The following is a 27,820-nucleotide window of genomic DNA, read 5'->3' on the forward strand; positions in this document are numbered from 1 at the left end:
GTTTCATATATTAATTGGACTCTTTAAGTCTGCCCCCGATTCTAATCAGGCCTTCTTATTTATCACTAATTAGCCCTGACCCTATAGGATTTGGTATGTGTCGGGTCCAGGTCAAACCCGACCCATTGACACCCTTATGCCCAACCAAGGGAAAAATAAAGTATGTCCAAACTTCAAACGAGTGGTTTTACTAGAGGTGTAAGCGGCCATTTAGAGTTTTCTTTGATGTGAATGTGGATCAAATCCAAAAATTAGGCCCAAGATCTCGAGCCAGTATAAATCAGGTTTGAGTTGGTTTAAGTATGTTGTTATTTCAGACCCGTATTTGTTATCAGGTTTCATGCACTAGATTATGCGCAAATCAGCTAGGTATATATGGAGTGGATTTGGTTAAGATGTAAATAAAAAAAAGTCTACATAGGTTTGGGTTGGAATTGGTTGAGGCCATAAACAATTAGGCTTTCTAGTTGCATCAATCTGACAAATATCAACGATATTTTGAAAAGTTTGAAAACAAACGTTAATTGAGTTGTAACTTTAAATGGCCAAAAGTACATGGCATTTTCAAAATATCGTGACATTGTCATTTAGGTGGAATATCACAACTTTATCTCAATATGCGTGTTTATATCAGCATGACATAATTGAAATTCCAACTACATTTTATTGTGTATTACTTAATGTGCTTGCAACTTTTTTTTTCTATAATATCGTCTATTTTCAGTTTATTTGTTGTTATTGAGGTGTTGCTGATAAAAACATGAAAACACATAACTAGCTCATATCTGATTATGCAATATTCAGCAACCATGATACATGTGATCTGGGGATGTGGACTGGTCCATGTTATGTGATATATGACTTAAATTTGACTCTGATTGTCAGATTGAGTAACCAAATACGATCTGATTAATAATTGGATTTGGATCCCCTTTCATTATCTTACTACCGAATTTGATGGATATAAGATCCTGACAGATATGCAAACCCGCTTATATGTAATCATTCAGATTTGTCAGTACGCTTTCTCCATCCAAATCTAAATCGCATTAGCCAATATCCAATTAGTAGGATCTGTTACGGACTGCAACTAATCCAAATACGAACCATCTACATCCCTAATCGAAACCCAAGCTGACCCGTTCAGATCCCAGAGTCCAACTTGACTCGGAGTCCATTGTTCAACTCGGAGGCCCTTCTCGCTTGAAGAGAGGGAACAATGGCCAAAGAAGGAAGGGTCAGTCGGAGGCCCTTCTCCGGCAGCTTCAAGAGAGAAAGAGGTTACCGAGGATCGATGGCGAATCGGCAGAGGAGGAGGGCCAGCCGGTAACCAGTAGGGAGCGACGAAAGCAGAACTGAAAGGGCCAACTGCGAATGAAAACGAAAGTGAAAACTGAAAATTGTGAAATGAAATCGGTCTTGTTGAATCGTTTCCGCCTGAATCGGCCTACTTTCGAAAGGACCGATTTTGTCCCTTGTATCGTATAAAAAATCTACCATACAGTAGGTATCGGCCGTTTCCGATACTGATAACATTGGTACAACTACAAATCCGAATCTGGAAAAACTACGCTTGTACGTATCCAAATCAAAGAATCGGGCAAGCAAATATAATCCAATATGGGACAAAATCGGGTCTAACCAACTGATCCGAACTTTGACACATAAACTGTAACGCCCCAAAATTTCGAACCTTATAATTTCCTTGAAATAGTTGGAAAATTCCTTTTCTTTACAGAGTTTATTTCTAAAAATCAGCGGGAACAATTTCTTTTAAAAGAAAAAGGACAGGTTTGACAACCTTGGGCACGTTAGCGAGAAAACAAAGATTTACCATGGATGATCTGCAATAATACTTAGGAAATCATTTCTTCTATTAAAGTGAGTATCAAGTTTGTACAAAATTTGGATTTCCTCAAGGGAAAACCGTATCAAAAAACAAAATGTCCAGGAGAAGAACTACGAGCAGAAACAGTGGATCCTTAAATAATCTCGCAGTCGCGCTATCGCCTGATGCACCTAATCGTCACCTGTACCCATGAAATGGGTTAGTTTTGCGAAAAACTAGTAGGAGAGTACAAAGACAGAAAGAACTAAATTAGGCATAGATAATTTATGCAGCAGGTAGTAACGAGCAAACTAAGCAGATGGACTGAAGGAATAAGCCAAGTACAACAAACTGAAAAGGGTGAGCATGCTCAATTTAGTTATTACTTGATAACCGGCCATGCGGGTACATACATGGCACGTGAGTCGAAACAGTCGAGTCCAAGCTGAGTGCTCATTATGTTAAGTATTTTAAGATACCTCGATTGTCTAACTGAATCCTATTCCTATGGAGACGACTGATGGTCGAGAGAGTAAGTCCCTAACGCCTGATAGGGATGCATCCGACTTTTGCAGAAGTGTTAGGCTAACTTATGTAGCCCCTATCCTTCCCCCTAACCTCTGATGACTGGGGAAAAACGAGTCTTTTGCCCTTTTAGAAAGTCATAAATGGACTGTCCATCGGAGTTGGTACCCTTCGTCCTCTCTCTTGACTTGAATTAAGCGCGACGGGGTTTATTAGCCGTTGCCTCATTCTTCATGCTCTGGTCCATTAGACCGAAACGAGCATCTTGCCTATGAAGGCGATCCCACTTTTATATGTGTTTTCAACAACATGCACTAAGCATTAATCGAGGTCATAAGACTCTCTCATTCAATCATCGTAGTACTAACATGCCTCGCATGTTCAAGAGTACACTTACGAGGAAAGGGATATACGTCCTTAATAGGAGCCTCGGGAGTGTATTTCGCAGAGATATAATGTTTTTAAAAGCTATTTTAACATTTCAAATCTTTCAAAACGACACACAACTTGCCAACATATGGCATGTGATTTTCTCGAATCTGACATCCGATGACGTAGTGTCTGGATGCTATGTAAGTCACGACACTGGTTTTGGTAAATGAGCTTCACAAATGAACCCATCACCCAACAACTTGATCTTGCCCCAGATCAAGGGTTTTCCCAAAACATATAGGGTAAAAAGAGGAATATGTATTCCTCCCGAATACGCTGAGTCTATGGGAAGGCAAAAACGAGAGACAATAATGCGAAAAGCAAGAGCCTGGGCGCGAAGCGCGACGACAACCGAAAACAGAAAATGCAAAAGCAATGGACAAGAATCGCGAACCCGCGTCCTTGAATTAAAAGACAGTAAGCAGTAAATACGAAAGTAAAAGCCTGGGCGCAAAGCGCGACGGGAAACTAAAACAGGAAATGCGAAAGCAAAGGACAAGGATCGCGTAACCGCGTCCTTGAATTAAAAGACAGTAAGCAGTAATTGCTAAAACAAAAGCCTGGGCACAAAGCACGATGACAACAGAAATAGGAAATGTGAAAGCAAGGACAAGGATCGCGAAACCGCGTCCTTGAATTAAAAATGTACTTATATACGTATATGTATATAAATATATCATTAAGTCCTTTCGATCTTTAATTATTTAAGCTTGATTTAATTATTTAAGTCCTTGTGCAACTTCTCCTGCCTTGGGGTATTGCGAGAATGGAGTCGTCTACGAACGTAGGTGATCGTCGGTTTAGTTCGCGGGGTGCGAACGGGCTCCATTGCGTAAACTGCAAAAATATGATTTTAGAAGGCATAAAAAATGAGCAAAGGTAGAGAGGAGACTCGGCTTCTCCAACCTCGAATGGAAGGGGGGCTTCCCACCCCCTTCCGTTGGCCTGACAGAAGGCAAAACAAGAGAGAGACGAGGTCGCAGGGGCCAAATGCACACCTGCGGCCCTCAGAAGACAAGGTAGGGGCCAAATGGCCCCTGTCGAGTTTTGCTCGATAAGAAATGGAACAGGGGCCAGAGGCCCCTGTCGGTCTTGAAAGGGGCAGGGGCCATTGGCCTCTGCTGGGTTTTAAGGAAAAGAGGGGGAGTGCGGGGGCCAAAGGGCCCTCGCCCTGCGGCTTATCAGGAGAGGTGGCAGGGGCCAATGGCCCCTGTCGAGCCTCTGCTCGACAGGAAAGAGAGACAGGGGCCAGAGGCCCCTGTCGGTCAAGGGAGGGGTAGGGGCCATCGGCCCCTGCTGGGTTTCCAAGAGGTGAGGCAGGGGCCGAAGGCCCCTGCTTCTTTTCTTAAGAAAAGGGTAGGAGCCATCGGCCCCTACACGAAGGGAAGGGCAGTGGCCATGGCCCCTGTCGGAAAAGTGAAAAGGGCAGGGGGCGGAGCCCACCCCCTGCCTGCTAAAAAGATGATGGCAAAAGGGAGGCTCGGCAGGGGTCGCCGGCCACCTGCCGGCCTTCCGGCGAACTAGAGGAAAAAAGAGGGGAAGGAGGTTTACTTGGGCTGCCAAGGGAAAGGAGGTCGCCGAAAAAAGGTTGCCGTGAAGAGGGGCTCGTCGGAGAGGTCGTGCCATGAAGGGGGGTTGGCCGGCGTCGGCAAAGAGAGAGGCGAGAGATAGAGTCGGGGGAAAGAGAGAGTAGAAACAGAGGGGAGAGAGACGAGAGATGAGAGAGAGAGTCGGGGGGGGGGGGGTCGGGGAGGCTCGTAAGCCCTCCCCTCTCCCCTCTTGTCTTAATATAGGGAGGGGGCGCACACAGGGCCCGCCCCCTGTGTCGCCGGAGATCCCCCTCCCTCTGCGGGCTGCCAGCCCCTCTGAAAAGGGTTTTCGAGGGGCTGGCACGGGTTGGATCCGGGTCGGGTCTGGACCCGACCCGGGTCCGATCTCTTTAAAATTTTTTTTACTGGCTTTTACATAAACAGTAGCTTTTACATGACTCTCTACCACAGATCCTGCTCAGACCCGGAGTTTCACTAAGTTGTCGGTTCAGGATCCCAATACGGGCGCAGCACTTCCAAAAAATAGACACAATATTGGTTTAAACTTGACCCGACTCATATCCGACCCGTTTTTATCTGAGGACGCGATGGCGTCAAAAAGGCCGCGCGAGGTTGGGAAGATTAGATCCCATATTGTGGCCACGTTTTGAAACCACCATCGTCCATCACTTTAATCACTACCGTTCATTATAAAATGATGACATCATCACTTATAGTTGACCCCACTGCCTGCACAAATGAATGGTTGTGATGGAATTGTGATTTACAAATGTCAAAAAACATAAAAAATTTGTGTTTTTTCAAATCATTCTGATCGCGTCCTCTACAATTTGCCCTAAATTCAAACATCCGGATTCCCACCCGACGGGGGCGCGCACTCGCAGGAAACTATGGCGTCTTCGCCGGAGAATCACCCCATTGGCGTGAATTCCGTCAAGGATACAGTCTCCCTATACACAAGGAACGCTGTAACGAGGATCTACGGCTTCCTCCCGTCGTCCGATTCGAGACTCTTGCCCGTGATCCAACGCCTCTACCTGCCTAAGCGATCGCGCCGGAGGAGGATTCCGGGCCTCCCTCTCCCACTGCCGTCCAGATCACTCGAACAGCTCAGGTAATGATTTCTTCACTTGTTATTTTCTGCTTCGAATCGAAACGTTGCATTTCTTCCTTGATTCCATGGGGTTTGGATCGTGAGTTCTTGGTTTAGGACTTGGCCTTCTAGTCCGTTTCATTGTATCGTGATCGTGTCTCCGATTTTGTTGCAAACCGTTTAGAGTTTTGGGTTTTCATGGGGAATTCTCAAGCTGCTGCAGTCGTAATGATTTAGGTTCAAGTGTCTCCGATTCAAGTGATTTAGGTTCAAGTGTTCTACATGGTCGGTGTGTAATACTAACTGATGCATGTTGGAAAATGTCCAAGTTTAGTTGTTCTGCATTTATGATTGTAATTGCGTATTAGGAGCATCTGGTGTTAGGGGGTCGGGGTTTCTTGAGGAATTCTGAATCTGCTGAGGCGATGATGGTTTGTAATACTAACTGCTAAATATTATGAAGGTTTCCGATTTTAGGTCGTTAGTGTGTCTATTTTATATGAGGCGATGATGCATGCTATCCTCGTAGGTAAGGATCTTCCTAGATGGAAGTCATAGAGAGAAGTTATTTTGACCAAATCTGACCCCATGGATGTGTTCAACATGGTCAAAATAGTAAGAAACTAGAAACTGTCCCTTAGATTGTATTTTTTTAAGTAAAATATGATTTTTGAAGGTTAAAATTTCAGTACATTGTAGGGCATTGATTTCTCAACCCCCGAGAAGTCCTTACTTCGGAAAAACATGATCTAAGAGCTGATTTTTGTTAAACCAAAAAAATGTATACCAGATTTAGAGGGTCAGATGTGAAAAAAGAGAGTTTTTCACTAGTGGGTTCCTTACCCCCATGAGGGTAGCAAACATTGTCCCTCTCTAGAAAACATAGTTGTAGGTGTTGCTTGGTCCAAAAATGCAGATATGTGTGCTGCTACACAAAGGCCTGCATAATTTAAAGCATGACCTGCATTTCGTTGGCCTACATTGGTGTTACTAAGGCTTGGCTTAGAGAATCAGTTGAATCCTGGTGGATTTGGCTTATTTGCTTAATTCTATGAATGGGTTTATCAAGTCTAATGATTCCTGAGTCAACTCTGGTTGTCGTTATGTGTGATATAGATTCACTTGTCTGACCCTTCTGATGATTCCTGAAACAACTTTGGTTGTGGTTGTGCGTGATAAAGTACAACTTGTCTGACCTGGAGACATTCTGTTAATCATATGACAAAAATATTTGGACTGAAAACTTTAAGATCTAATCTATGTCAAAACTATCTTTCAGTTATTAATATTATAGTTGTAAAAGGTGCGTATTAGACACAAGGACATTATCATGGGAAAAGAGGGGAAAACACCTTTAACAATGTAATTAACTATGAGATATGAACAATAAAATGAACTAGGTGATCTAGAGTGTGTAAGGGACATGTTATAAAGTGCATGACTAAACTAAAATAAAGAAATGTTCCTTTGTTGTTTACTTCAGAATCCAGACGGAAACATGCAGAGCCTTGCAACTTCTAGAAGAAATTCAAGAGCGCATGCTTTCATTCTTACATTGCATTCGGAAGAGCTTATGTTTTTGGCAGTCACGTGCTGAGGTGCTTTTCTTTAACACCTCTACTTGAGTTTCTTGTTTAAGGGATTTATGGATTGTTTTTTGTGGTATAACTATGTTGCTAGGATTTCATATTGGATGTCAATCATTTCCCTTATTTTTCAGGGGACAGATGCTCAAAAAGCATACTTTATGGTCTTTGAGAGGGGACCATGGGCTTTTGCTGAAGAAACAATTAAGTTGATACGTGGATGCATGACAAAGGGACCAACTATACAACATCTTGCATTTTCTGCCTCTGTTAGAATTTCTGAAAGAATTTCAATCTTAACACATTTGCAGCATTGGTTAGCTATGTTTTTAGCACAGGTTTGTTTGACTCTATTTATATACTAATACTATAATTTATTATTATTATTATTATTTGTTCTTTGTGCTTCTGGTTTATACGACTAACCTTGACATTTTGAGTAGCGCAATTTTATTTTAGTTATTATATTTCTCTAATTTACAGCTTAGATCATACAATCTCTTTGATGTTCTTCTCTTAACTAAAATGAGTAAATTCTTTGGTCTTTCTTGCTCAGTTCTTCTCTATAGGATTTATTTATTTTAGTTGCTAAAAGTTTATTGTTGCGACCTGGTTCTCTTGAATAATATATTTTAAGAGAATCATATATTTAGAAACTCATATAAGTAGCATTTTTATATTACAAAACCATAGAGTTGAACTATTTCTTTTATTAGATAGAATTAATTGTGTATGTATGATTCATTGTATTGATTTACTTGTAGTTTTACATGGAAATTGACTCATTCGGGGAAGCATTGACAAAGGATCTTGACAAGTCATTGCCTTCATTGCTAGTTACTATCAATAACCTATTTGCAGATCTACAACAGTATTCTTTACATGGAATTGAAAAGGTTTGAGTGAAAATTTTATGTTTTTCATTGCGGATTGATTAAAATATGGGACAATTTTTTAATAGCTTTATTACATTATGATGGGTAACTTCTTGCTTTAAATGCTTAATTTTTTTTTATATCATTTTTGTAGGGAGATTATCCAACATATGTGGAGAGGGTTGATGGTAATTCACTTACTCCAGAATTTGCGAGACTACCTGAGGTTTTACAAGAGAAGTCTCAGTGGACAGATGTTGAATTAGGAGATGCTATCGATATAATACATTTAAATCTTGATAAACTTGATGCTTACTCATCTCTACTTGTAAGTTATCAGTTCCTGTTATCTGTAAATCATTCAAGAAGTCCTTTTTCTTTTTGAAAAGTAATGAATTGTCACTCTTGAAAATGACTATTTGACATTCTTATTTGGTGCCTTGTGCATAGTATTCTCGACTAGTTCCTTCTTTAATATAATGAGTATATTATATTGTTTTCACTTTTTTTTTCTTCATCAATGTGTTTCTACATATTAATGGTTCAAATGCTAAGTTTTATTGTTATGCATCATGGATGTTTTTCATGCTATAAGTTTTGCTTACTATTCTTTTCTTCAAGCACTTTAAGATGCATCCTACTACTTTGATTAATGCTAATTTTCATTCTTGGATGTGAATTTGTATAAAATATATTTGCACAAAGAAATTTATATGTTTGCAAGATGATAAATTTCTATTAGCACTAGTAGTCCCATTTTGGTCTTTTATAGTGGAAGTCATAATTGTTAACTAAGCTTCACCCCTTTGTATTTGCCTTTTCTTTCTCTGTTTTATTGGCAGTCTGCTTTGATTTATGCACTGTAATTATTAGTATTGTAAGTATCGTACGATATTGTATGATACATATCATTACTCTTGGCTTTTGGGATACGATACACACTTGTATCGCGATACGACTGTGCATCGTACCTATATCGGGTGTATCATATCCTGTATCGTGCCGTATCGTACGATACACCTTCGACACACTTTAAAAAGGTCATTTTTTTTTCATTTTGGGTTTTAAATACCTTTTGAGGGATGACTTCTCCATTTCTCTAGAGGCCATTAGAAGTTCATTTCCACCATTTTTTCACCCAAAGAAGTGGGTTAAAGTAAAAAAAAAGTGCATTTTCACTCAAGAAAATGGGTTGGATCCACGAAAATTAAAGATTTATATCAAGGTAGAAATAAGACTCCACACTTCTCCTACAAAGATGACATCAGATGATCCGTCATGACAATGGGGCACTCAAGTAATGAGTGGAAACCGATTGAAAATCGAGTGCAACTATTGACATAATATTTTTGTTTATGTAATATGAAAGTATGAGTCTTGTGGCATGTTCTTAATTGCAAGATATTTAATATTTTGTATTGTTCTTGTGAGATAATTGATGTTTGATGATGTCTTATGCATCTCATAGAGATATAAATGCTTCATATATGATTTTATAGTTGTATTTTGTGCAATTCATCATTGTTTCATGTGATATGATTTTTTTAGAATTTTTGCAAATTCTTTCTGATTTTCCTTGATTTTTTATTAAAAATTTATGATACTTTTACGATACGATACAATACAGTGTTACTTTGGGCCCGACCGATACGGGTAACGATATGATACTTACAACCTTGGTAAGTATTGCTTGTCATTTTGAGTTCAGACTCAACCCGAAATTCCAAAGAAGGAAAACCATTAAAGAGCCAACATTCTATTTGCCTTTTGAAAAAAAAAATCTTCCCTTCATTAGGTGAAGGGTAAACAAGATACATAAAGCAGAAGGAAAACAATAAATGCTAGTGAAATCTTTATTATCAATGAAATCTGGTGGGACCCTTTTGCTACTATACCATCTTTTTTTTGAAAGAAAAATAAAATTATGGATTAACTCTCAAGATGGAAAGAATTACATCGAAGATTCTAAGTGATGAGGATGAGATGGTGATTACATTAGATGATGCTCACTCATACCATTGGTAAAGTGCCAACAAGATGAAAATTACAATTGTAGACTAAGTACATCTTGAGGTCCTCCTTGAACACTTAGGCATATTACTTGGAGTTCACATTTAGCATCTCAATTTCAGTCCTTTTTGGCCTGCACAAAAAGGACTGAAAATGAGATCCGGTGTTTTTTTTTGCTCCTATATCACCATATCAAAGGCAAACATGAAAATAATTAATGGCATGAACAAGAGTGAATGCAAGGAACAACAAAACTGTGAGAGGGAACTAAAGAGATTGGAGGTCGATTAAGTTTCTTTATACCCTAAGCAGATCATGTTTCTAAGATTTATTTTTTCATCATTATTTCTCTATAAGCTAGTTGTTGACATCTTGATTGTCTTGTATTATTTGGCAGATCTTGCATTAATTACTTCTGGTTTGTTTGCAAGTTTTGATCAGTGCTGATCTTCTTTTATGCTTATGCTTCATAATGAGAATTGTGTCTGTTATAAAGTTTGTGATCGAATGTCTTCCTTGCTTTAAAAACAAGTAATATAGGAGAAAAGAAAATAAGGACTATTGAACTATACGTATTGAAGCAATATCTTAAAACTCAACTTCGAAAAACTACCCATATATAGTGGCCTGTTGTTGAAGTTTGTTTGGAATCCCAATACCTTTTCTTTATCATAGTTGTTGAGCTATTCACTAAATTAATATCCACTGGATACATGTTAGCAAAACTTTGTACTCTCTATTAACTATCACTTGGCTTTCAAAGACAAATTATAGGTTTCATCACCTCTTATTCCATTTTGAAGCATGAACTAAATTGCTTTTTTCTTTTGCTTTGAAGATTTCAAAATATCAGAAGCCAAAGAGAGTAACTTTATATTGGCTACGTTATACATGTGGAACAGTTGGGTTATCCTTATGTTCAGCATGGCTTTTGAAGCATAGTAGTTTGATGGGCAGTTCTGATATTGATAATTGGATTCATGATGCAAAGGAATCAACTACTGCATTTTGGAAAGATCATGTGGAGTTTCCAGTATGTTTATTAATCTCCTTTTCTCTTTGTTTATTTCCTAATGTTTAAGTTTGCTAATTGTTAAGATGAGTTTGGGATTTCTGACAAAATACGTTACAAGATTTGGATGGTTGTGGGAAGCTTATATTTCACTGTTGAAACTTTTGATATGTGATAAAATGATTTCTTGTACGTTATTATTGCTTTGCCTCTTAAGTGCTACCTTATTCTTCTGTTATTTTTTTTATATAAAAGTAGTTATTGCCAGTTATTTCTTATGAACAATTATTACGTTACCTCCAACTATTCACTTGCTATATTATATATAGGATTCTGGTTAAAAAGTTCACATATTTATTTTATGTTGTCTGACGGCACAGTCAAGGTTGCTAATACATTTCCATCAGCCAAGTTGTATGTTCAGCTGTAGATCAATATTGCTCTGTGCCCAAGAGTGGAAATCTTTCTAGATAATATTGTGCGAAGAAGATTGTGACTATAAGCTTTGTAGGTTTTACATAAATGGTGTCAATTGCTAAGAAGATTACTTTATACGATTATGGACTACAATCTTGTCATAGTTGGTGGTTTATTTTTTCTTAAAAGTATTTCTTATTATGAAAAAAATGATGTGTTATTAGTGCAATATTTAAACATTCCTTATTATTATATATGTTCTTTCCTTAGCATAATTTCCTTTTTCTTGATTAATCTGCATTTTACACTTTTGAAATAACTAAATTTAGGCCCTTGTTTTATTGTATTACTTATGCTAAGTATGCCACTTTCCAGCTTTTGTCTATTAGAGATGAACTTTGTGAAACATTCAAAAGGCGGCACAAAGGTGTAATGGAGCTTGAAGAAGTGAAAATGACTGCAGATACTCTTCATAGGTGGGTTTTTCTTATATTTCTTGTGCAATTTTGGTTCTGTGGATGTTGAACTTGCTCATTTTCTTCTTGATTGTGTGTCTTCACCTCAAAATTGCTGATAAAATACCAAATTTTTGTTAAACCTGTTGGAAATCCTCTTTTTGTTTTGTTCTCAAGTTTCTATTAACATGATTTTTAAAGGCTGACAGATCCACATGTTATTAATGGATCCTCGTTCGGTCCTCATGAATATCTCACTCTTATATTTTATGAGATCAATGTATCTTGTAATGAATGTAAATTTTTACTGTCTTTATAGTTTGTTCAGAGTGATAATAATGATAATGTCATATGCTGCTGCTGCTTAGTGGGCTACTTGCATAGGGAATATCTGATGCATTTTCTGCTTGAGAACCTTGTGTGATATAATTAATGGTTCTCTTTAAAGGATAACATATTAGTTGCTAATGTTATTCAGTAGCAGCAGCCATCAGGTACTTTGATGTCTAGCTTTCTCTTGTAGCTAATTGGTTGGTCAGTTAACTGTCACGGTATTATGCCTGACTTTGTCCTGGTTGAATATAACAATACTTTATAAAAGAAAAAAATTGTTGTTTTCTTTTGGCTTCAACAATGTTACCATGAATTCATGTAGCATCTCATGTATTACGTTTTTCATTTTTTTTCTAATATCAGAAACTATGGGTTGCACTGTAAGGATTGCTCTTGTGACCCTGCATGATTTCATTTTCCTTTAGTACTTATAAAGATGAAGGTCTTAACAGAATGTCGCTTACACTATGGATACATGTTTTCGATCTTGCCTCAGTTGTTATAAAAACAATATTTGCTTCTTGCTGCAGTGCAAAGTAGAGAAAGGGTGAATCTAAAAGAAAATATATTTTAGTTGTTGTCTGATAAGGAAAATTATGTTAGCTGATTTGATGTGAATATACCTGCAGTCTTGCACCAGTAGTCATTGAGATTATAAAAAATTTGCCAGAAATGTTTATGATCTGCTTTGTTTTATAGTATGACTATTATTGTGCATTAGAGCAATAAGTTTACATCATTAATGTATGTTGTATTATCGGTAACGTGTTTCAAGATTATTGGGTTTGTACACATATTATGTAATTATTCAAGAGCTGCTAACAACCTTTCATTAGAAAAGCATTATTTTCACAAACTTTAGTTTGATTACAAATTTCATGTGCATCTAGTGCATGGCACACACATGTATATGCACTAATAACATATAATGTAAAACTAAAGATAGATCCTATCATCTTATTATCTTTTTTGTGGCTGACTTGCAGAATGTTGTTGGCTTTCTGTGAGAAAACAAAAGATCAAAAGCTTCCAGAGGATGCTTCTGATCATGAGATGATGGAAATGGTGATGGCCAGGTGAATGTCTTTTTGTATAGAAATCCTCTTAACAGATACTTAGGCTGTTCTACACATTTTTTCATGTTGTGCATTTGAAATAGCATGCCCTTGATTTTACATTGTACTTTTGAAAATAATGTGGAATCATTGCCTATACTTTTTTTTCCACTTATATAACTTTTGAAATTATCCTCATCTTTTTTTCAAAAAAAGAAATTGCCCTGATCCAGTCTCTTATTATTATGTTTTTTGTGTTGATTTTCTCGCTAATTGCGTCAAGTCTAATGAGAAAGGCTATTATAAGATGTAGGTTAACATGTTTTTTGATAAAAGGCTAACAAGTAGTAGTGTAGTACAGGTATGAGAAGGAGCTCATGCATCCAATTCAAAATCTTTTGGGTGGAGAGCTTGCCCAAGCTTTGCTAATTCAGGTAAACTTCTTTCTTTGTGTAAGACCGTGATTTACATTTTTATGCATTCTCTAATATTTCACTTTTTTTCTTTGCAGATACAAAAGCTAAAACTCGATATTTATACGTAAGGCCAAACAACAATTTTTGTTTTTCTTTTCTTTTGTGAAATTATTAGTAATTCATTAAAAAATTAAATGATTTTTTGCTTCTCAATACTTCTCCAAACAGGGCAAATCTTGAGATAAATCAGATTCTTAGAGCCAATGAAATCAATTTTGCCATTCTTGCTGCTCTGCCAGCCTTCTTTTTTGTACTCATTTTGGTCATGGTGGTGCAACCTTTGTTCACTAAGGTTAGTCAAGTTTTAGTCACAATTCTGATACAAATGAAATTGAAGTATGAACTTGTTGGTTATATATGAAACTATGTTACATGTAGGCAGACACAGACAAGGGCTTAATACGAGTATGAAACTTGAATATACAATTTTTAAAAACTAAGACATGAGGACACAAAATTTGTCATTATTTAATTGATAAAACATATAAAAATATATTTATATTATTGAAAGTTATTACAATTTATTAAAAACCATTAAAAATATAAAATAATGTTAATACTTGTCATAGCGTGTTTACATGGCATGTCCCTTAGACATGGGGCCCTAAGGGTATGTTTGAATCACTGCCCCCCCGCCCAAAATTAGACGAAATAGACGCGGGGGACGGTGATTTTAACAAACGTTGGATGCGGTGGACGCTCGGAACAACGTCTGCCGCATCCTTAAAAACTTGTTCTTTTTGTAACACCCCTCCCCCTGTTACAAAACGAACAGGACGCGGGGAACACGTTTAAAAAAAATCGGGGGTAAGGGTCCCCCGACTCTCTCTCCTTGGCAACCAGGGGGTCACCGATGCCGGGGATGAGGCCACCATCGAGAGGTCGGCGAGGCGATGCGAGGCCGGCAACGCCACCGGGGATGAGGCCGCCGGTGAGGTTTCCCCTTTTCTTCTCTCTTCCTCTTTTTGTCTTTCTTCTTCTTCTTCTTCTTTTATTTTGATTTGAATTAAATTTCTTTTTAGGGCATTTTTAGGTTTTCATGTGAGGGTTTTCTTAGATTAGGGTTTTTTGTTTGATTTTCATAGATTAGGTTTTTGTTTGATTTTATTGATTAGGGGTCTCTTCTTGATTAGGGTTTCTTCTTCTTCATTCTTCCCCCATGAAACAAAGTACATTTGTTGGACTTAGAACAAAAAGAACAGAACGAACAAAACCAATGTTCTGTTCCGTTCTTTTTATTCATTTCGTCCAACCCTGGACAAGCGATCAAATATACCCTAAATAACATGTCTTTATGAGATGGATATGTGTAATGAAGTAAGCGGAAATAGAGACATGGAATGCTAAAGCATACCCAATGTCCTATAAAGGACAACCACAAGTGCAATAGCAATGAACAAGTCCATAAGGGACAAATACAAAAGCCAACAACGAACTTACAAATAAAAAGAGGATGTTATTGAGCATTAGGGCTTAGAAAAGCCTACTTTATAATGGGGTGAACACCCTTATTTATACAACTAAAAAAGGGAGAGAGATGGTTGAAAAAGGAGACAACATTGGGGGCTCAACTAGGAGTAGTTGGGCTCACAATGGTCATATTAATGACCGTTGGGGGTCCCAACGACTCTTAGTTGGGACCCCCAATGCATTACACTATTTAAATTAAAAAAGAAAGAAAAGATAAAACTAGAAAATAAGAAAAAAGAGAAATAAAGAAAAATAAATAAATAAATAAAAGACAGTACTACCCTTATTGGGCAGATTTACAGAAATGCCCATTATCGGGTATGAAATAACATATATATATACTTGAGTACATATGTTTTAACACCCTCCCTCAAGCTTTACGGGGAGATGACCGAAAGCTTGTTAAGTAGAAAGATAAAGCGAGGAGCAGCAAGAGCTTTGGTGAAGAAGTCCGCCAATTGGTACTCGGGTGTAACGTATGGCAATGTAATAGTCCCTCTTAGATATTCATCACGTACATAGTGACAGTCCATCTCAATGTGTTTAGTACGCTCGTGGAAGGTGTGGTTGCTTGCGATATAATTGGTGCTTTTATTGTCACAACACATATTCGAAGGTGTAGAGATGACTATGCTCATATCACTAAGAAGGATGAGAAGAAGCCATACAAGCTTCATGGTTGTAGTGGCCATTGCACGATATTCTGCTTCTGTTGAGGACAAAGATATTTTGTGTTGCTTCTTGCATCTCCAGGAAATCATAGTCACCTAAAAACATAGAAACTTATAGTTGAGACTCTATCATTGGGATTTCCTTCCCAATCAGCATCAATATAAGCAATTAAATTAAGTGACGAAGATGAAGAAAGAAAAACTCCCTTGGTTATAGTGTTTTTAATGTATCTGATGATTCTTAAGACTGCACTCATGTGCACCGTTGTAGGTGCATGTTGAAACTAAATGATTGAATGAACTGCATGAGCAATGTTTGGCCGAGTGATGGATAAGTATGTCAGAGACCCAACAAGTTGACAGTAGGGAGTAGGATCTTTAAGAAGAGTTCCATCTTTCAATCTTAATTTGGCATTGATAACTTCAGGGGTTTCTGTCTTCTTGTCGTTGGAAATGCCGGACTTCGAACAAATGTAAGAATCCAAGATCAACATGTCAAAATTTTCTTTTAAAACTTTCTTGATATCATTAATTCCCTGCTTATCACTTTCAGTGATAATCATTTCATCTACGTAAAGCAGGAGAATAACCACCAAAGACCCTGTACTTTTCACAAAAAGTCCAGTGTCAGTATAACAAGAACAAAAACCCAAACGTGTCATTACTAAATTTATCATACCAATCTTTTGGGACTTGTTTTAATCCATATAAAGCTTTGTTGAGTTTAAGAATTTTATCATTACCAATACATACCCCTGGTGGTGGATCCATGTAAACCTCTTCATTTAGTTCACAATTTAAAAATGCATTTTCAGCATCTAATTGATAAATAGGCCATCTTTTAATAGAAGCAACAACAATAAGGGTCTTAACACTGATCATTCTAGCAATCGGGGCGAAGGTTTTCTTATAATCAATACCGTATTCTTGTGAGTATCCTTTAGCTACTAACCTAGCTTTGTAGCGTTCTAAGGACCCATCACTCTTAGTTTTGACTTTAATCCATCTGCATCCTATAGATTTCTTTCCTATAGGTAATGAATTTATTTTCCAAGTTTTTGCTTTTTCAAGGGCACTAAGTTTTAACTTCATGGCTTCAACCCATTGGGGAAAATTCTTAGCTTCATTATAGTGGGATGGTTCATGGAATGAGTGTAACGCAATTAAGCATGACCTATATTTTGGTGTTAGTGAATCATAGGAAACAAACCTGTTAGAGGGATTGGAGATACAACTGGATCTTCTATGTGAAGTTTCCTCTATGCTAAAATCATGTGAGTATTTTTCCAATGCATTCATGGGAACTTGTTGACCACACCGAATATAGGTTTGAATTGGTCTACTATCAATGATATCGTTTTCATCAACATTTTCATTTTCAATATTGTTAAGAGGAGTGTCCTCTTGGTCATTCATGGAATTTTCATTCCGAATCACTTCTTGAGGAAGAAGATCAAACAAGAATGCATATTCGCTTTCATTAATGTCTTTAGTTTTTTCAAAACCATTTTCATTTTCCAAAAAAGTTACATCTTTAGACACATATAGTTTGTTATTTTTGGAGTTGAAGCATCTAAATCATTTTTTATTTTCTCTATAACCTAAGAATACACATTCAATAGCTTTTGGTGATAATTTATCTTTTTTATGTGAAAGAACAAAACATTTACAACAAAAAATTCTTAATCTATTGAAATCGGGTATTCTTTTAAATAGTTTTTCATAGGGAGATATATTTTGCAAAGATAAGATCATTCTATTTATCAAATAAATTGATGTTAGAGCGGCTTCGTCCCAATTTTTTTGGAATTTCTTTTGAAATAAGAAGAGTCCTAGTAGTTTCCAAAATGTGTCTATGTTTTCTTTCGGCTAAATCATTTTGTTGAGGAGTTCTAGGACAATATTTTTTATGGCAAATTCCATTTGTTTCTAGATAATTTTGAAACTCTTTTGACAAGTATTCTCCACCCGTATCAGACCTAAGGATAGAGATATTACTTGAGAATTGATTTTTGACAATCATATGAAATTTCTTAAAGAATGAGAAGACATCGGATTTTAAGTTAAGAAAATAAATCCATACATATCTAGTAAAGTCATCAATAAAAGTAATATAATATGAATATCCTCCTTTTGATATGACAGGAGAAGGCCCCCATGCATCCGAATGAACTAATTCAAAAGGCCTTTTAGACACAAAAGTTCTATTTGGAAAATGAGTGAATTTCATTTTTCCAAAAATGCAATCCTTACAAACAAATTTTTCCTCATTACAAAAATTTTTTCCAAAGGGAAAAAATACATTTTTGAGAAACTTGGATGTCCAAGTCTTTTGTGTCAAGTCTCAAAATTTTTATCTTGGATATAATTACAAAAAGAGTTGGTGGGGAGTTTCAAGTAGTTCATGTAATAGAGTGTAAAAGTATCTTCAACAAGATACTAAAGTCAAAGGAACGATATAAATGTGCAAGCATACACACACCAAGAACACTTGGAACGCTTGTGCACCAAGAGCACAAAATACGAAATCACAAAAGTGCAAATGCACTCATAAGTTTTATAAACACTAAAATGGTTGGGCAATAAATCCCAACAACCACACTACCAAATACAAGAGAGAATGCCCATATTTATAGGGCTAAAGGAGACCTTGGAAGGGGCTCCACATAGTCGTTGGAGCCCCTCCAACGGTCACAAATGTGACTGTTGGAGGGGTCCAACGACTAGTGTGTTGGGCCCCTCCCAAGGTAGGTACAAGGCATTTATTAAATGAAAAAATAAAAATAAAAAGGGAAAAAGAAATTACAAAACATATTCGAAAAAGAATATGTGTAAAAATGTCTAAACTACCCCTAAGACTAAAGATAGAATTATATATATATTTTACATATATAATAGGTAGATACATGTACATATATTATATATATGTATATGTATTACCTTATATATGTAAAATATATATACGAAGTTACAAGATTGAATTACATAATTTAACACCCCCCTCAAACTTAGGGCAGGATGACCGATAGTTTGCCAAGAAGGAAGTTGAACCGCGGAGCACACAAGGCTTTGGTAAAGAAGTCTGCCAACTGATATTCGGACGTAACATAAGGAAGATCAATGACTCCTCGGAGATATGCTTCGCGAACATAGTGACAGTCCATTTCAATGTGTTTGGTCCGCTCATGGAATGTGTGGTTTTTCGCAATGTAAATTGCGCTCTTGTTGTCGCAACACAGCTTGGTGGGCCCTTCGATTGTGACTCCCATGTCTTCAAGCAGTTGATGAATCCAAACAATCTCCATGGTAGTAGTTGCCATGTCACGATATTCAGCTTCTGTTGAGGAGAGTGACACCTTTTGTTGCTTCTTGCATCTCCATGAGATCAGTGAGTCACCTAAGAATACACAAAAACCAGTGGTGGAGTGACGATTTTTTGGGTCACCTCCCCAATCAGAATCAGTATAAGCGATTAATTTTAAATCGGAAGAAGATGACAGAAAAACTCCCTTGTTTAGAGTACCCTTTATGTATCTTACGACTCGTAAGATGGCGCTCATGTGAACGGATGTAGGCGCATGTTGAAACTGACTTGCAGTATGGACTGCATGGGATATATCTGGTCTGGTAATACTCAGATACATCAGAGATCCTACAAGCTGTCTGTAGGGTGTAGGATCCAAAAGTGGAACCCCATCATCAATTTTCATCTTTGCTCCTACTACCGCAGGAGTTTCGCAAAGCTTCTCATCCGTAATACCTGACCTGTCAATGATCTCAGATGCAAGCTTAGTTTGAGATAAGAAATATCCTCTAAGAGAGTATGCTACTTCAATTCCCAAAAAATAAGTTAGAAAACCCAAGTCAGACATTTCAAATTTATCTTTTAAGATAGATTTTATACTCTTAACCCCGTTAGAGTCACTCCCAGTGATGAGCATGTCATCAACATACAGAAGTAAAATAACAATCCCTGTATTGGATTTTCTAACAAACAGAGCAGTGTCAGTAAAACAAGAGGAAAAACCATTCTCAATCATAACAGAGTTAAATCTATCATACCAAGCCTTGGGGGCTTGTTTTAGTCCATAGAGAGCTTTTTGAAGACGAAGTACCTTTCCCTTAGGAGCCTCCATTCCAGGAGGAGCATCCATATAAACTTCTTCACTTAAATCACCATTTAAAAAGGCATTTTTAACATCCATTTGATAGATGTTCCATTTGTTGATAGAGGCAACGGTTATCAGGCATCGGACAGTGACCATACGGGCTACATGAGCAAAAGTTTCTTCATAGTCAATACCATATTCTTGACTATATCCTTTTGCAACCAAGCGAGCTTTATACCTTTCAAGGGATCCATCACTTTTAGTTTTTACTTTAAAACCCATCTGCATCCTATTGTTTTCTTACCTTTAGGAAGATGTTGAAACTCCCAAGTTTTGGCTCTTCTCAGAGCCTCAAGTTCACTGTCCATTGCATTAATCCATTCAGGGCACTTTCGTGCTTCTTCAAAGTTTCTAGGTTCTATATAGGAGTGAATGGCACTAAGGCAGACTCTATATCTTGGTGAAAAAGAGTAATAGGAGATGAACCTAGAAGGAGGCCTTCTACTTCTTTCGGTTCTACGCGGGATTATTTCATTCTGTGAGCCACTGGGACTGACATTACTATATCTGTCAAGAGCACTCCTAAAGTTGTTTTGATCTCTATGAGTATATGTGATAGGGTCTCTAGGTAAGTCAATATGTTGATGTGACAAAGAAGGCAAGGAGGAGTTTTCCTCGGTTTCAAATTCATTTGGGTTACTTTGATCTGACTCATTATCACTAGTATCATCGTCTTTATTCAGTAAATCGAATAAAAAGGAGTAATCCATATTTTCATTTTGAGGGTTACTATGTTCGAACCCACTAACATTTTCCAAAAAACTCACATTTCTGGAAACATACAATTTATCACTTTTGATATCATAACAACAAAACCCCTTTTGGGTTTCGGAATAGCCAAGAAAGGCACAAGGAATGGCTTTATGAGAAAGTTTGTCATTCTTATCAGTAAGAACAAAACATTTACACCCAAAGACCCTTAACCTGCTATAATCAGGTTCCTTATCATACAGTTTTTCAAAGGGAGAAATTTTGTTTAAATTCTTCGATGGGAGTCTGTTTATGAGATAGACAGACGTAAGGGCTGCCTCAGCCCAGAGATTTTTTGGAATGTTTTGAGAAATGAGTAAAGTCCTGGTTGTTTCAATGATGTGCCTGTGCTTTCGCTCGGCTAACCCATTTTGTTGAGGGGTTTTCGGGCAAGATTTTTGGTGAAGAATACCAAAGTTTTCAAGATAACTTTTAAATTCATTTGAAAGGTATTCTCCTCCAGAGTCAGACCTAAAAATTTTTAAACATCCATTGAATTGATTTGAAATCATTGTGTGAAAACTTTTAAAGGTTGAGAAAACTTCATGTTTATGTTTAAGGAAATAAATCCAACAAAACCTAGTGTAGTCATCTACAAAGATCACATAATATGAAAATCCTCCTTTAGACATTACTGGAGCCGGTCCCCATACATTGGAATGGACAATTTCAAATGGTTTTGTCGTGAACTGGATCTTTGAGGAAAAGGCAAACATTTCATTTTCCCAAGAATGCATTCATTACACAAAAAGTCACTTTTACAAAGATGTTTAACAAAAGGTAAATAAGAGATTTTAACAATATTGGGATGACCCAATCTCTTATGCCATACATGAATGTCTTTGTTTTGGACGACGTTGCAAAATTGACTCTTAGGAACTTGAAGAAAATCTACGTAGTAGAGGTCTCCTCTTCTAGAGCCTTTCCCAATCAATCTCCCGGACTGACGATCCTGTATCCAACATTTATTAGAAGAGAATTTTATATCGCAACCATGGTCCGAGAGTTGGGAGACGGAAAGAAGATTTAAGTTAAGGTTTGGGATAAAACGAATTTTTGGAACAAAGAAGTCTTGTTTTTCAAAATTACCTACTCCTTTAATCTCAAGAGATGTTCCGTCCGCGGTTGAGACAAAAGATGGAAAAGAATTTTTAGAGAAATTTGAAAGAGAGCAAGAGCTAGGGGTCATGTGAAAGGATGCCCCGGAATCTAAAAGCCAAGATGTCTTACCGGGGGAAGAGGATGACATAGCGGCTCCGGAAGTGCCTCCCTTGAGAAGAGGTTGGAGTGCTTCTACAATTTGTTGAAGAGAAAGAGACTCATTTGATGAAGAAGGTCGTTCTTCAACTTGGGATGCCATAGCCATTGCAATCAATTTCTTTCATTTAGGACACAAAGGTTTGATATGTCCGGGTTCTTTACAATAGTAGCAAGTCACTTTGCTATAATCTCTTTTGCCATATCGATCATTTCCTCCTTGACCTTGATTCTTGAAATGAGGAGGTCTATAGGTTTTCATGTTGTTTCCCGGTCTTGACACGACATTAGCCATTTCACATCTTCTTGAGTAGAGGAAGCAACAAGAATGCTAGAATTATTTTTGCCAATCCCCATACAGGTTTCTTCACCACTTAGCTTGGTGATAACATCTTCAAGCGAGGGAGATGTGAAAGCGGAGAGAAGAGAGGACCGAACTTGTTCAAATTCGGGTCTAAGGCCATTTAAAAAATTGAAGAACCGGTCTTCCTCAAGTTGTTTGTGCCTTAATTCGATTGCCTCACCACTCTACTTAGGTTCAAGAATTGCGAGTTCGTCCCAAATAGCGGATAATTCGGCAAAGTACTCCCGAATGGTCATGTCATTTTGTTGGAGAGTCAAAGCCCTCTTTTGGAGAAAGTACTTGTGGGATAAATCTCTTGAGGTGTACATTTTCTCAAGATATACCCAAGCTTCGGAAGCCCTTTTAAATTTGATGATGTTGGCATTTATCTTGGTCTCAACGGATGAGAAAATCCAAGATAAGATCTTGAAGTTCTTCATTTCCCAATCATCATGTTTTTTAGAATACTCTTCAAGGGCCTTTTGTCTTTCATCCCCTTCGAGGATCTTGATATCCCCTCCTTCAACAATGGTAATTTTAGGCTCCGGTTTCGGTATGGATCCATGGACGTAACCCCAAAGACCCTTTCCTTTAATATGAGCTTCCATATTACCGGCCCAAACATGATAGTTTGAGCCATTAAGCTTAAACCCAAGAGAGAAATGGGAGTCTTTTTCACCCATTAGAGAGGAAAGAAGCCAAGGAATAATACGTACCTCAATTACTTTTCGCGTCTTCCTTGATACAAGAGACTCCTAAAATATTGCTCGAAGAAGGTGATCCTCTTTGATTTCAAAAAACTTGAAGGCACGCTTTTCGAGGAATGCTAGAGAGGGCGAATCGCAATTCTCCTTTTTCAACGAGGCTCTGATACCATGTAAAAGTATCTTCAACAAGATACTAAAGTCAAAGGAACGATATAAATGTGCAAGCATACACACACCAAGAACACTTGGAACACTTGTGCACCAAAAGCACAAAATACGAAATCACAAAAGTGCAAATGCACTCATAAGTTTTATAAACACTAAAATGGTTGGGCAATAAATCCCAACAACCACACTACCAAATACAAGAGAGAATGCCCATATTTATAGGGCTAAAGGAGACCTTGGAAGGGGCTCCACATAGTCGTTGGAGCCCCTCCAACGGTCACAAATGTGACCGTTGGAGGGGTCCAACGACTAGTGTGTTGGGCCCCTCCCAAGGTAGGTACAAGGCATTTATTAAATGAAAAAAGAAAAATAAAAAAGGGAAAAAGAAATTACAAAACATATTCGAAAAAGAATGTGTAAAAATGTCTAAACTACCCCTAAGACTAAAGATAGAATTATATATATATTTTACATATATAATAGGTAGATACATATACATATATTATATATATGTATATGTATTACCTTATATATGTAAAATATATATACGAAGTTACAAGATTGAATTACATAATTTAACATAGAGATCCCCCCTCCTATGGCCTTGCCCAATCTGCTTCCCGGAGCGGAGATCCTGCTACGAGCAACCCTTATCCATGATCGGAAATTTGAGAAATAGAGAGAAGGTTTAAATTTTGTTGTGGAACAACTCTAACATTTGGCACAATAATTTTTTTAAAAGAGCTTAATGTTCCAACACTTTTAATTTGTAAAGATGTTCCATCGGTAGTTGAAACATAGGAGGTTTTTGAATTAGAACATAAGTCGGATAGCCCATTTTCAACCGGTGTCATATGAAAAGAAGCTCCTGAGTCAAGGATCCAAGAAGACATACCTGGAGGAGAGGAAGAGGCAATGGCGGCACCGGATGTAGATGGAGATTTGAGTAGAATTTGAAGCGCCTCTGATAGTTGAGCAAGAGAAAATGAATCTTTTCTTTTGGTTGAATCTTCCTTTCTTGGAGTGGTTTTCTTCAACGAAAGCAACTCTAGGTTTGATAGCTTCATTTATCTTGGAACACTTTGGTCTTATGTGTCCCGGTTCTTGACAATGATGGCATATGACCTTCTTATAATTACCATTATAGCCATTTTGCCTCCCAAAATGTAGAGGCTTGTAGGTCTTAACATGGTTGCCGGGTTTGGATACGGCTAAGACTTCATCTCCTCCTTTTATCATGCCAAGACGAGTTTTTTCTTGGCATATTTCGGCAACCATGTCTTCTAGGGAAAGATGCTTAGATCTATGGAGGAGAGAAGATCTAACTTGCTCATAATCGGGCCTAAGCCCATGTAAAAATTGAAAAAAATATTCTTTTTCCATTTGTTCTCTTCTAAGCTCTACATCTTCACTAGCCACCCACTTGGGTTCTAGGAGAGAGAGCTCATCCCATAAGGGACTAAGAGAGCTAAAGTAGTCACAAACACATATGTTCCCTTGTTTAATGGTGCAAATCTTTTCTTGAAGAAAGAATTGTCTAGCGAGGTCGTTTTGAGTGTACATACCTTTCATGAAGAACCATGCCTCGTTAGCTTTACGAAATTTGGCAATGTTTGCACAAATTTTTAACTCCACATTGTTCATAAACCATGCAAGTATCTTTGCATGTTTACTCTCCCAATCCTCAATCTTGGATTGATATTCTTCAATCGCCTTGATTCACGCACCTCCTTTCAAAGCCTTTTCTTGATCTCCTTCCATTTTGGTAAGTTGAAGTTAAGGTTTCGGAACAGTGTGTTAAAATGTATACTCAAAAACATTATTGTAAGTATAAATATATATATTTATATACATAGATATACGTATACATATATTATATGTATACGTATCTCTATATATAAGTATATATATTTATATATTTTTCCCTTTTACCCAAAAAGGGTATTTCTGTCTTTTTACATCTTGCGCATATTCCATTTGGAATATGCTGTATTTTTTTCCTTTTATTTTTTTGTAATTCTTTTTCTTTTATTTTTCCTTTTTGCATAACAAAAAGGTACATTGGGGGTCTCCCCAATAGAGTCGTTGGGGGGCCCCCAACGGTCACAATTGTGACCGTTGGGAGCTCCCCAACGACTCCTTTGGGGAGCCCCCTCTTGCACCTCTTCCCTCTTGTATAAATAGGGGTGTTCCCCCTTGTTGTAAAACAAGCTTGAGAGTCTCAAGCATTTGCTTTCATTTTATGAAATACATGCATTATTACATGTTTATTATTTATACTTTTTTTGCGTATTTTGTTCAAGTGTTGTGAGAGTGCTTTCATGCACTTCTTTTATAAAGTATTTATGCTTGTATGCGTATTGTCTCTTCGTAGACAATTTCACATGGTATCAAAGCAAGGTTGGTGATTGAAGAACGTGTGATTCTCCTTTTTTCGAGTGCCTCGAAAACCATGCTTTCGGATCTTTAGAGATTGAAGTGGTGGATCTTGCTTCTCAAATATTTTAAGAGGATCTTGTGCAAGCTAGAAGTTGAAACATTGTGTTGGTACGCCCCTTTTCTCCTTCTCTTTACGCATTAATGGGTGAGAAAGAGTCTCACTTTGCTCTTGGCTTCAAGTTGAATGGGTCCAACTATCATATTTGGGCCGGGAACATGAAGTCTCACATAAAAGGAAAATGATTGTGGGGTTATGTGCAAGGCACAATTCCGGAACCGGAACCCAAAATAACCGTAATGGACGGAAGTGAAATCAAGATTCTTGAGGGAGAGGAAATGATCAAAGCTCTTGAAGAATACTCCAAGAAGCACGACGAATGAGAAATGAAGAACTTCAAGATTCTTTCTTGGTTCTTCGCATCCGTCGAAACAAAGATTAATGCCAACATTATCAAGTTCAAAAAGCATCGGAAGCTTGGCATTATCTCGAGAAAATGTATACATCAAGAGATCTATCCCATAAGTATTACCTTCAAAAGAAGGCTCTCTCCCTTAATCAAGGTGAAATGTCTATTAGGGAATATTTTGCCGACCTTTCCTCTCTTTGGGATGAGCTTTCTATGCTTCAACCAAAATGGAGTGGAGAGGCAATTGAACTCCGCCACAAGCAACTTGAAGAAGATCGGTTCTTCAATTTTTTGAATGGGTTAAGACTGGAATTTGAGCAAATAAGGTCATCACTTCTATCCTCATTTACTCTTCCATCTCTTGAAGATGTTCTCACCAAATTAAGTGGTGAGGAGACTCGTATGAATTTATGTAAACAAGGATCAAATGTTCTTGTGGTTCCTTGTAATCATGAAGAAAACAATGAGGTCAATGCCGTATCAAGACTCAGAAATAATGTAAAGACTTATCGTCCTCCTCATTTCAAATTCCAAAATCAAGGAGGAGATGGTGGACAAAGAGGAAAGAGGGACTATAGCAAGACTATTTGTCATTTTTATAAAGAACCGGGGCATATCAAGCCCGTATGTCCCAAATGGAAGAAGCTTCTCGCTATGGCCACTACCGGTGTACCACAAAAGGAAGAGGCATCATCAAGTGGGTCACTCTCGTTAAATCAAATAGTGGAAGCCCTTCAACCTCTTCTCAAGGGAGCTACATCCGGTGCCGCCGTGTCTACTTCTTCCATTCCAGGTAAAGTCTCTTGGCTTTTGGACTCAAGTGCATCTTTTCATATGTCCCCAAACATGTTTTCACTTTCCGATTATTCAAAAACTGTTTCTCCATCCTTTGTTTCCACTGCGGATGGAACCTCTCTTGAAATTAAAGGAATAGGTAATTTTGAAACTCAAGATTTTTCCATTCCAAAAATTAGATTTATACCTAAACTTAACTTAAACCTTCTCTCTGTTTCTCAACTCTCGGACCATGGATGCGATGTTAAATTTTCATGTGACAAATGTTTAATACATGATCGTCGGTCCGGGAAATTGATTGGGGAAGGCTTTAGAAAAGGAGACTTATACTATATGGAATCTCTTCAAGTTCCAAAATCTTTTTGTAATGTTGCCCGAAACAAAGATATAAACATGTGGCACAAAAGACTTGGTCATCCTAATATCACAAAGTTATCTTATTTACATTTTGCAAAGGATCTATGTAAAAGTTCATTTTCCTGTAATGATTGTATTCTCGGAAAAATGCAAAGTTTACCTTTTGAGCAAAAAACTATGTTCTCATCTAAAACCTTCGAAATTGTTCATTCCGATGTTTGGGGACCCGCACCTGTTGTTTCAAAAGGAGGCTTTTCTTACTATGTTATTTTTGTGGATGATTTCTCCAGGTATTCATGGATCTATTTCCTTAAGTACAAACATGAAGTTTTTACATGTTTTAAAACCTTTCACTCAATGATCAAGAATCAATTCAACAGTAATATAAAGTTTTTTAGAAGTGATTCTGGAGGAGAATATCTCTCCAACCAATTTAAAATATATCTTGAGGATCACAGAATTATTCACCAAAGGTCTTGTCCTAAAACCCTTCAACAGAATGGGTTGGCCGAAAGAAAACATCGGCACGTCATTGAGACCACTAGGACCCTGCTTATTTCTCAAAACATTCCTAAATTTTTTTGGGCTGAAGCAGCTCTCGCTTCTGTTTATTTGATAAATCGCTTACCATCTAGGATAT

General features: G+C 37.5%; 1 protein-coding gene across 3 annotated transcripts in view; it reads left to right on the top strand.

The window, feature by feature from the left end:
- The first annotated feature begins 5,130 nt into the window (after positions 1-5,130).
- Positions 5,131-27,820, top strand: part of LOC149843892 (protein DGS1, mitochondrial-like) — a 43,764-nt gene continuing 21,074 nt past the window's right edge. For all 3 annotated transcript variants that reach the window (XR_016430929.1, XM_090000138.1, XM_090000137.1), the window contains exons 1-11: positions 5,131-5,449; positions 6,912-7,026; positions 7,149-7,352; positions 7,779-7,910; positions 8,044-8,217; positions 10,738-10,932; positions 11,704-11,804; positions 13,103-13,192; positions 13,533-13,605; positions 13,683-13,711; positions 13,816-13,939. Coding sequence is in view for 2 of the 3 variants with exons in the window: in XM_090000138.1 (XP_089856264.1) it covers positions 5,226-5,449; positions 6,912-7,026; positions 7,149-7,352; positions 7,779-7,910; positions 8,044-8,217; positions 10,738-10,932; positions 11,704-11,804; positions 13,103-13,192; positions 13,533-13,605; positions 13,683-13,711; positions 13,816-13,939 (1,461 nt within the window). In the remaining variant the exon portion in view is untranslated. The remainder of the gene's footprint in view (positions 5,450-6,911; positions 7,027-7,148; positions 7,353-7,778; positions 7,911-8,043; positions 8,218-10,737; positions 10,933-11,703; positions 11,805-13,102; positions 13,193-13,532; positions 13,606-13,682; positions 13,712-13,815; positions 13,940-27,820) is intronic.

This window comes from Nuphar pumila, chromosome 3 (assembly GCF_984573655.1).
Source record: "Nuphar pumila chromosome 3, dmNupPumi1.hap1.1, whole genome shotgun sequence".
Taxonomy (NCBI): domain Eukaryota; kingdom Viridiplantae; phylum Streptophyta; class Magnoliopsida; order Nymphaeales; family Nymphaeaceae; genus Nuphar; species Nuphar pumila.